We start from the raw sequence: 11661 nt of genomic DNA, 5'->3' as shown, positions 1-11661 counted from the left end.
ATTTTGTTAACACTGCGAGACGTTAGTTTGTGTTGTATATTATATATCATATACAGTTGAAACCAGAAGTTTACATAAAGTCTAAAAAAAAGGAAAATCACCATTTTTTTAAATGTCTGATGGTGAATCATACTAAACGTTTACTATTTTAGCTCCGTTAGTATTACCTAAATTATTTACATTTGCTAAATGCCCGAATAATGAGAGAATTAAAAAAAATATATATATGTATTAATGTCTAGACAGTCAAAAGTTTACATAAATTTCCTTGGTATTTTTTTTTAGCTTTGCTTTTAAACAGTAGAAATTTGGTCAAATGTTTCGGGTAACCTTCCACAAGCTTTTCACAATAGTTTGAAGGAGTTTTGGCCTATTCCTTCTGACAGAATTGGTGTAACTGAGTCAGATTTGTAGGCTGTCTTGCTCGCACAAGCTTTTTTAACTCTGCCCACAAATTTTCTATAGGATTGAGATCAGGGCTTTGTGATGGCCACTCCAAAACATTTACTCTGTTGTCCTTAAAGCACATTTTAACTAATTTGGCAGTATGCTTAGGGTCATGGTCTGTTTGGAAGACCCATTTGTGGCCAAGTTTTAATTTCCTGGCTGATGTCTTGAGATGTTGCTTCAGTATTTCTACATAATGTTCTTTCTTCATGATGGCATCTATGCTGTGAAGTGAACCAGTCCCTCCTGCAGCAAAACAGCCCAACAACATGATGCTGTCAACCCCATACTTCACAGTTGGGATGGTGTTCCTAGGCTTGTAAGCTTTCCCCTTTGTCCTCCAAATGTAACACTGGTCATTATGGCCAAACAGTTTAATCTTAGTTCCATCAGACCACAGGACATGTCTCCAAAAATGATTATTTTTTCCAGAGTAATTCAGCAAATTGTGATCTGGCTTTTTTTGTTGATTCTGGCTTGTTGATTTTCACTTGTTGTCACACAAGGAAGCAGTGTGTTTGAGGTTTTTCTTAAATACTATTCTACAGTTGTGCCTTCAATTAACTCAAATGTTGTTAGTTAGCCAATCAGAAACTTCCAGAACCTTGACATCATCATCTGAGCTTTTTCAGAGGCATAATAATGTTATTTTTTTATTTCAAGAAAAGTTATTATTAAAGTCATTATTCTGCTATTAAGCATAACAAAAAAAATTGATAATCCTAACTCACCTACAAGAGAAAAAAGTTTAGTCACATTTACATCTGACTTTTTTAAAATGGTTTGTGCCTTTTTATACCGTGTATGTAAACTTTAGCTGTCATATATCTGACAATGTCATATTCATAATATAGCTAAAACAATGCTATCTCACATCAAGTCATAATGTTTTGATCTAGTGGCTAATTCGTATGACATTGTATGATATCATTCTTACAATTTAGTACGATTTGCTCATTCCCCAATGACAGTTGTGTTTAGGGGTGGGGTTTGGTGCCATGCCTCCTATAGAAAATCGTACATTTTCGTACTCAAATTAGTACAAATTAGCCACTAAACTGACAAAGCGTAAAATAGTTACGTTTTATCGTAAGATCAGGCTGGCTTAACAGAAAGTACCTTACTGCTTTTATTTAAACGTAATTTATATTTTTATTTTTAGTGATTTATATTTTGTTTAGTGGCTAATTTGTATGAAAATGTAAAAAATAAATAAAAGAGGCGTGGCACCATAAGAGGCGTGGCTAATAATTTTTTATTTAAGAGGCTTGGCTAATAATTTAGTCCCTAAAATGGTGTTTAAAAAATTAAAAACTGTTTTTATTCTAGTCGAAATAAAACAAATAAGACTTTCCCCAAAAGAAAGAATATTATCAGACATACTGTGAAAATTCCTTGCTCTGTTAAACATCATTTGGGATATATATTATATATATATATATATATATATATATATATATATATATATATATATATATATATATATATATATATATATATATATATATATATAATTTTTTTTTTTTAAATCAAAGGGGGGCTAATAATTCTGACTTCAACTGTATATATTTATAATTAAGGAAACTCACTGTTCACTAGGTTATGGATTTTTGCTGCAGCATTTTCACAGGTTTTTTTATCATTGAAATCATGGACATTTTGCCAGAAGCTGATGGTCATTTCCAACAAGAGAAGCTTTGGCATAAATAAATGCACACTTAGTAGATGAAATAAGGTTTGCTCTCTTGCAGGCTGAATTAAAAGGGTCATGATGAAGGTGACGAGACTCTGGAGAGTTTGGAATGAAAGAGGTTTATTCTTCCTCCTCCTCTTTCTGCCTACTTCTCAGAGTCTGGGCCTGGGGTACAAACATGCTCACTATCAATGTGAGAAAAAAAACACACTTTTGGCTACACATGCCATTCTCTGGAATTTCCCCCAAGTCTACTGTCTTTTGAGAAAACTGAAAACAGAAATGCACGCCTTAAATGTGAAAAATCTGCACAAACAGCAGTTTTGGCAAATAAAAATAATAAAATACGTAAAATACATTACTTTTTACGGTTTGTACAGTACCCAGCATAAGTGTGGTTTATTTATAAACTAATTTCGAGAGGATCACGTGCTTATAATCAACACGGCTGGCTCCTTGTTAGCTCCGTAATCAGCCATATTAGATGATTACGGAAGCATTATAAACAACCTGAGTTTTTCACTCCAGTTATCTTCGTCTTGAAGCTCCCCCCCTTTCCACCCCTACATCCTCCCACTTTTTCTGATCGGGCGACACGGTGGCCCAGTGGCTAGCACTGTTGCCTCACAGCAAGAACACTGCCAGTCCAACCCACCGGGCCGGTTGGTGTTTCTGTGTGGAGTTTGCATGTTCTCCCCGTGTTCGCGTGGGTTTTCCTCCCACCGTCCAAAAACATAAACCATAGCCAATCGACTAAAACAAATTATCACCCAATACAACCTGAGTTTACACTTCTCACGGTGACAAGCAGGGGAGTTCTCGAGACCTACCTGACCTCGAATTCCCCTCTCGCCCTTCTAACGGGAGGGAGCCCCGGGCTCGAGGATATTACGAGCTCAGGGCTCTCTCCCGGGACAGCATGCCAAATACGCTTTTTTGATTATCAGCTAAGTGTGAACTCTTGAAATGAGTATCCCTTTTACATTTGTATTTGGAATTACCAAACATCTTTAGGATAATAATACGCTTTAATTCTAACTATGTATTGCAATTTTTCCCCCGTAATTTCAACTAAATCAAATATTTTATAAAGTCTCTTTCAATAGTTTTTTACGTTTTTTTTATTATCACATCTTTTAAAATTTTATTTATTATTTTTTTTTTTTGCACCATATATTATTCATTATTTTGTTAAAATAGTTCCAGTTGGAAAAGTTACTTTTGCAACCCCAAATCAGAAAAGGATGGGACAGTAAAACACAAATAAGAAAAAAAGTAGTGATTTCCAAACTTACTTTGACTATTAATTCATTCATTCATTTTCTTGTCGACTTAGTCCCTCTGGGGTCGCCACAGCGGAATAAACCGCCAACTTATCCAACACATTATTATGCAGTGGATGCCCTTCAAGCCGCAACCCATCTCTGGGAAACATCCACACACACATTCACACACTCAAACACTACAGACAATTTAGCTTACCCAATTCACCTGTACCGCTTGTCTTTGGATTGTGGGGGAAACCGGAGCACCCGGAGGAAACCCGCGCGAACACAGGGAAAACAAAAAAACCCCACACAGAAACGCCAGGTGAGCCGAGGATCGAACCAGCGACCTTCTTGCTGAGAGGCGACACACTACCTACTGCGCCACTGCCTCGCATCGCAGACTATACAAACACACAAATATTTCGTGTTTAGTCTGGTCAACCTCAGTTCATTTGTAAGTATACATCCTTTCCTGTCATTCAGAGCTGCAACACATTCCAATGCCACAGTTTAAGACTACAAATCAGGTAAACTGATTAAATAATGACGTGATTGTAATTATGATTTGGTACAAAGGCAGCATCTAAGAAAGATCTGGTCCTTTAGAAGCAAAGATGGGCCGAGGATCGCCAGTTTGCCAACAAATACATGAAAAAATGATTAATATGTTTTAAAAAAGTGTTCTTCAAAAAAAGATAGGAAGACATTTGGATATTGAAGCGGTGCATAACCAAATTAAAGAAATCTGGAGGAATTTCAGTGCGTAAAGGACAAGGATGCAAGCCTAAGCTGAACTACCATGATCTCTGATCTCTCAGGCAACACTGCATCATGAATCGTCATTCATCTATAAGCGGTATCACCCCATGGGCTCAGGATAACTTTGGCAAACCTTTGTCAAGTACATCCACAAATGCCAGTTAAAACTGTTCTGTGCTAAAAGAAAGCCCTATGTTAACAGTGTCCAGAAGCATCGTCGACTGCTCTGGGCTATGAGGCATCTGGGATGGACCATCACACACAATATGAACAGTGGTCAAATGAATCAGTATTTCGGGTATTTTTGGAAGAAATGGTGTGCTCCTGACTAAAGAAGAAAAGGATAATCCAGTATGTTACCAGCAACAAGCCCAAAACCCAGGACCTTTCATGGTATGGGGTTGTGTCAGTGCCCTTGGCAAAAGTGACTTGCACTTCTGTGATGGCACCTTTAATGCCGAAAAGTATATAGAGATTTTGGAGTGCAATATGCTGCCTTCTTTTCCAGGGATGCCCATGCATATTTCAACAAGACAATGCAAAACCACATTCTGCACACATTGCAAAGTCCTGGCTGCGGAGGAAGAGGATACAGGTACTTGACTGTCCTGCCTGCAGTCCTGACCTGTTTATAATAGAGAATGTGTGGCGCATTTTGATTCGCAAAATTTGTTTATCTTATAAAACTGTATGTATTCTGTCAGAAGACTCATCATTCATATAGTTTTATATCTTAAAGGGATATATAACACAAAACTGAAAATCCTGTCATTTACTCACTCTTTACTAGTCAAAACCCAGTTTGAGTTTTTTTTTTTTAATGTCGAACATCGAAACTTGTAACTATTGACTTCTATTTGTTTTCTGTTTATGGATGTCAATGGTTTCAGGTATTCAGTTTTCATCCACATCAACATATCTTCTTTTGAATAAATAAACTGCTAAAGGTTTGGAAACACTTGAGGGTGAGTAGCCTAAATAGTGAGTAAACTAGACTTTTAACAGTTTTGTGAATATACTCTTTCAGATTTGGTATGTGTTTCCTTCCTTCTGTCTCTCAACATCCACATTACTCCTGAGCCGCCACACACTCCAACACTGGTTACCTTTCGCAGAAACCTACGATCTCTCTCACCCAATAGACTATCCACCATTGTTTCAGACTCTCTTCCTCCATCTCGCAAACTCACTGCACTTGATTCGAACAGTGCCACTAATACACTCTGCTCCACACTAGCATCATGTCTAGACCGATTATGTCCTCTTGCATCCAGGCCAGCCCGTGCCAGTCCTCCTGCACCCTGGCTCTCGGATGCTCTCCGTGAGCATCGCTCAAAACTTCGGGCTGCAGAGAGAATTTGGCGGAAAACTAAAAATCCTGCACATCTCTTAACATACCAAACTCTTCTGTCCTCTTTCTCAGCTGAGGTTACTTCTGCAAAGCAGACGTATTACCGTCTAAAAATCAACAATGCCACTAATCCTCGCCTACTTTTTAAAACATTTTCCTCCCTCCTCTATCCTCCTCCTCCACCCGCATCCTCCACACTTACTACTGATGACTTTGCTACATTCTTCTGCACCAAAACTGCAAAAATCAGTGCTCAATTTGCTGCACCTACAACAAACACGCAAGATACAACACCAACACCACACACACTCACCTCCTTTTCTCAGCTCTCTGAGTCTGAGGTGTCCAAACTTGTGCTATCTAGCCATGCAACCACCTGTCCACTCGATCCCATTCCCTCTCATCTCTTGCAAGCCATCTCTCCTGCAGTCATACCAACACTGACTCACATAATTAACACATCTCTTGACTCTGGTTTATTCCCCACTACATTTAAGCAGGCTAGGGTAACCCCACTGCTAAAGAAACCCAACCTGGACCATACGCTACTTGAAAACTACAGACCAGTATCCCTGCTTCCATTCATGGCCAAGATTCTGGAGAAAGTAGTGTTCAATCAAGTCCTGGACTTTCTTACTCAAAACAATCTCATGGACAACAAGCAATCCGGCTTTAAGAAAGGCCACTCAACTGAGACTGCCCTGCTCTCGGTCGTGGAGGATCTCAGACTGGCTAAAGCAGACTCTAAATCATCAGTCCTCATTTTGCTGGACTTGTCAGCTGCTTTTGACACTGTCAACCACCAGATCCTGCTATCTACGCTTGAGTCACTGGGCGTTGCGGGCACTGTTATACAATGGTTTAGATCTTACCTCTCTGACAGGTCATTCAGGGTGTCTTGGAGGGGAGAGGTGTCCAACCTACAGCATCTAAACACTGGGGTACCTCAAGGCTCTGTTCTTGGGCCACTTCTCTTCTCCATCTACACATCATCTCTAGGACCAGTCATCCAGAGACATGGATTCTCCTACCACTGCTATGCTGATGACACCCAGCTATACCTCTCTTTTCATCCTGATGATCCCTCGGTTCCAGCTCGTATCTCAGCCTGCCTGTTGGATATTTCACACTGGATGAAAGATCATCATCTTCAGCTGAACCTCGCAAAAACGGAAATGCTTGTAGTTTCTGCCAACCCGACTCTACACCATAACTTTTCAATCCAGATGGATGGGGCAACCATTACTGCATCCAAAATGGTGAAAAGCCTTGGAGTAACGATTGATGACCAACTAAACTTCTCTGACCACATTTCTAGAACTGCTCGATCGTGCAGATTTGCACTCTATAACATCAGAAAGATCCGACCCTTCTTATCTGAACATGCAGCTCAACTCCTTGTTCAAGCTCTTGTTCTCTCCAAACTGGATTACTGCAACTCTCTACTAGCTGGGCTTCCAGCTAACTCTATCAAGCCTCTTCAACTGCTCCAGAATGCAGCAGCACGAGTTGTCTTCAATGAACCTAAACGAGCACATGTCACTCCACTGCTAGTCCGTTTGCACTGGCTGCCAGTTGCTGCTCGCATCAAATTCAAAACTCTGATGTTTGCCTACAAAGTGACTTCTGGCCTAGCACCTTCTTATCTGCACTCACTTCTGCAGATCTATGTGCCCTCCAGAAACTTGCGTTCTGTGAATGAACGTCGCCTCGTGGTTCCATCCCAAAGAGGGAAAAAATCACTTTCGCGAACGCTCACGCTCAATCTGCCCAGTTGGTGGAATGAACTCCCTAACTGCATCAGAACAGCAGAGTCACTCGCTATTTTCAAGAAACGACTAAAAACTCAACTATTTAGTCTCCACTTCACTTCCTAAGCTGCAATTGCCTCTTTGAATATCACACTAATTGTACAAAAAAAAAAAAAAAAAAAATAAATAAAAAAAAAATAAAAAAAAATAAAAAAAAAACACTACTAACACTTCCCTTCTTAGACTTTACAGACCTGAAACTTGCCTTTAGTACTTATTCATTGTTGCTCTTGGTTGTGTAAATTGCTTCCTTGTCCTCATTTGTAAGTCGCTTTGGATAAAAGCGTCTGCTAAATGACTAAATGTAAATGTAAAATGTGTTTCAAAGAGGAACAAAAGTCCAATTGGTTTTGACCAAGCTTTTGACCCGTGTTCACTGAACTCTTTTCATGGGAGTAACAGCAGCTTTTTTGAACTTTGGGCTAATTGAACTTAAATGTGAGAGATATTCACTGAAGTAAAACATGATAACTGCTGCTCCTCATACTGCATAATTGGCAAATGTGTCAGTAGAGTTGCTGGAGTCAATCTGTACTGCCACTCCTCCGCGGGAACGCGCGTATTATTGCACACACACACACACACAAACACACACACACGAGCGCGCGCGCACACTGACTGGAAAGTCGGGCGCATTCGCTCCTGCCAGGAAGTTGTTGGTATTCGGGAAATAACAAAGAGCCCAAAAACAGGTTTATTAAACGCTTTGGACCTACACGTGGGAGATTTGTGTAACGTGTTCTGGATCTGGGTATGCACTGAAGGATTATTATCAACTAATGGAGGAATAATCGATGGAGGCGGACAGAAGTTTTGGGCTCGCCTGGGTCCTCCTGCTGCTGTTGGGCATTACAGCCGCCACAGGGAGAGAAGGTTGGTCAACTCCACACATTCCCAGACTATCCCATAAATTCCTATTTATGTTTTTGCGTATTAAATTGTTTTAAATTCAATGGACAGAAATGGAATTTTAGACGAACAAACTACAGCAGGACACAATCTCGTGGAGACATGGCGTGCTACTCAAGCAGTTGACACCCGTTTACGGTGCCGAAGACGCGGTGCGACTGGCCGCGGGGCCCACCGCATTTTCACGCCACTCTTCGAGTCCAGTTTTGGGGGCCCGTGGGCTAATTTTGTAGCGTCGCTTGTTGCAGATTTATGTTCTAAAAGTTACTTTTGTTGCTTGTTCCAACTACTTTAACTACTAAAATGAGCTGAAACAACAAAATTCTTAACTTTTCTTTAGGACAACTTAATTGTTTTATGTTCAATCCACCTAAATGTGTACAAATATGAAGGAATTGTGTGAAATACAGCGTTTTTACAGCGTAGACACAATGTGAAATCTGAGATTTTTTTCTTTACTTGTTTTTAAAAAGGTTGACAGATTTACTAGCCTACTATTTAAATCTGTATTTATTTTGCATAGGCTACTTGAACGTGTTTAAATTGTGTTCAGAAAATCATGTCGGTTTTTTCTCGTACTGTTGGCGCATTAGTCTTAAGTGAAGTATGTCACACAAACTTGATTTGCAACTTTTGCATGACAATAGCGCTGAAACCCGACAGCCCAGAGTTCACGAGTTTAATGGGCACTATTCCTGATATGTCAGTATCACTCCAGTATCACATCTGAAAGAACCCCACACTAACGATTTATCTTAGAATGGCGCACTACAAAAAGACAACCAAACGTTTAATAATAACATCCAATAACAACTGATCACGAAACAACAACAACAACAACATGATAATAACAATGATACACAAGTATGTTTTCTAACAATAGGTAATGATACAATAATAGCAGTTAATCAAGTCATTAGCTCAGGACAGCAACAACAACACGATGAAGGCGACAACTAACAACAACAATAGCATTTTAAAATACATTATTGTTATAAGAATTAATAGTAAATACACAAAATTGTTGTGTCAACACTATGGTATAAGTGTTTTAGATACTATTGTACCACTTGTATGCTACTACTGAATAATAACAATACAATTCCACAGTACAGTACGCTCAGTTTTATTTTGTTTACGCCATAGTAAATACATAAAGCATGTTATTACTTTAGTACTACCATTATGTTTTGGTACATTTGGGAATTATTAGTATTGTTTTTATAACACTTTATGTGTATTTTATTTTTTATTCTATCTTATTTAAGTTCAACAACACATAAAACAATGAATCTGCTAATACTGACAAAAATATGCACACTATGAGTTTTCTGGGGTGTTTAATAGGTTTGAAGCTTTTCTGCATGACACAATTTTTAGTTTTTTTTATTTTGATTGACTTATTGAATTTCTTTTCACTGCTTTTTGTGTGATATTGATATATATGTACTTGGTAAAGGAAGAATATCTGTTTTCTTAGGAAATCATACTCTCCTTCCTGCAGCCCGAACAAAGTTATTCCAAAGGTCGCTTGTTTTAAAGTTTAGTGTTAAGTTAACTGTGCCAGTTTCTGATTACACACGTATCAAAACAAACGCACGCATGAGTACTGGATGTTTTTGTGTTTCTAAGTTTGCTGAATGACTAACATGATCAGAATTCACTGAAAAAAATGTGTCTTTCTTATTATACGGATGAAGTCAAAAATATTAGCCCTTCTGTAAAAGGATTTTTAATGGAACAAGGAAATTTTCACTGCATTTCCTTTAGTATTTTTCCTTCTGAATAAAGTTTTATTTATTTCAGCTGGAATAAAAGCAGTTTTTTTATTTAAAAAACATTTTAAGGTCAATATTATTAGCCATCTTAAGCAACTTTTGTTTTCGATTGTCTACAGAACTGTTATACAATGATTTTCCTAATCACCCTAACTCCCCTAGTTAACCTAATTAACCAAGTTAAGCCTTTAAATTGCACTGAAAGCTGAATACTAGTATCTAAAAAAATATATAGTAAATTATTATGTACATTACCTGACGAAAGTCTTCTCGTCGATCCCAGTTGTAAGAGCAACAAATAATAACTAGACTTCTAGTTGATCATTTGGAAAAGTGGCAGAAGGTAGATTTTTCCACTGAATAATCTGTTGAACTGCATCCCAATCATCACAAATACTGCAGAAGACCTACTGGAACCCACATGGACCCAAGATTCTCACAGATATAAGTCAAGTTTGGTGAAGGAAAAATCATGGTTTGGGGTAACATTCTGAACAGTGAGGTGCGAGAGATCTGCAGAGTGGATGGCAACACCAACAGCCTGAGGTATCAAAACATTTGTGCTGCCCATTACATTACAAACCACAGGAGAGGGCACATTCTTCAGCAGGATAGCGCTCTTTCTCATACTTCAGCCTCTGGATGAAAGTTCCTGAAAGCAAAGAAGGTCAAGCTGCTGCAGGATTGGCCAGCCCAGTCAGTAGACATGAACATTATTGAGTATGTCTGGGGTAGGACAAATGAGGAGGCATTGAAGATGAATCCAAATGATCTTGATGAACTCTGGGAGTCCTGCCAGAACGCTTTCTTTGCCATTCCAGATGACTTTAATAATATGTTATTTGAGTCATAGCAGACATTGGAGTCATACACAATATTAATTGTTTTTCCACTGCTCCACGACTTTATATTCTATACTGTACATTATTTCTGTTAAGTGACAAGACTTTTGTCCAAGCAAAGTCAGAGCTTACTGTCCTAATTAAATCATTAAAATCAAGACATGATCATATTGTATTTTGGTAAAATAAGCGTAATCTAGAGGCTTTTACCTTTCATATAACCACTTCTGAAACCAAATGATCCACTAGAAGTCAAGTTATTATTTGTTGTTAGATAACAAGACTTTTGTCGGCTAGTGTATTCAACATGGCAAAGATAAAATAAAATCAGTTATTAAAACTATTATGTGTAGAGAATTGTTTTGAAAAATATTGTTTCCATTAAACTGAAATTGGGGATAGATTTACAGGAGGCTAATAATTCATACTTCAACTGTATCTACAAACCTTTGGACAGTTTTTTGTTACATAAAATATTAAACATTTTTCCCCATGCTCAAGTATAAGCTCCATGATCTATTTATATTATGCTACTACACTATATGATTTAAAAAAAATAAGCTGAAATATATGCTCAACTGTTCATATATATATATATATATATATATATATATATATATATATATATATATATATATATATATATATATATATATATATATATATATGTCAGGCTTTGCAGGCTTAAACATCAGTGAGATGTTCAGATTGTCAACAGTCTGCAAGAAGCATTTAGTCTTGTTGACAAGCAGTGTCCATAAACAGTGGCAATGGGGCATTTGTATGGGACATTGTTATATAAT

General features: G+C 38.0%; 1 protein-coding gene and 1 long non-coding RNA gene across 3 annotated transcripts in view; one reads left to right on the top strand and one right to left on the bottom strand.

The window, feature by feature from the left end:
* Window positions 1-11661, bottom strand: part of LOC147841278 (uncharacterized) — a 159689-nt gene that overhangs the window by 10579 nt on the left and 137449 nt on the right. The gene's annotated exons all lie outside the window — the stretch shown is intronic.
* Window positions 7941-11661, top strand: part of erbb2 (erb-b2 receptor tyrosine kinase 2) — an 83857-nt gene continuing 80136 nt past the window's right edge. The window contains exon 1 of one of the 2 annotated variants that reach the window (XR_015503311.1): window positions 7941-8202. Coding sequence is in view for 1 of the 2 variants with exons in the window: in NM_200119.2 (NP_956413.2) it covers window positions 8124-8202 (79 nt within the window). In the remaining variant the exon portion in view is untranslated. 2 annotated transcript variants of the gene reach the window in all.

Source organism: Danio rerio, chromosome 12 (genome assembly GCF_052040795.2).
Source record: "Danio rerio strain M-AB ecotype USA chromosome 12, GRCz13ab, whole genome shotgun sequence".
Taxonomy (NCBI): domain Eukaryota; kingdom Metazoa; phylum Chordata; class Actinopteri; order Cypriniformes; family Danionidae; genus Danio; species Danio rerio.
The sequence above is the reverse complement of the archived record's forward strand: the minus strand, read 5'-3'. Positions and strand labels throughout refer to the sequence as shown.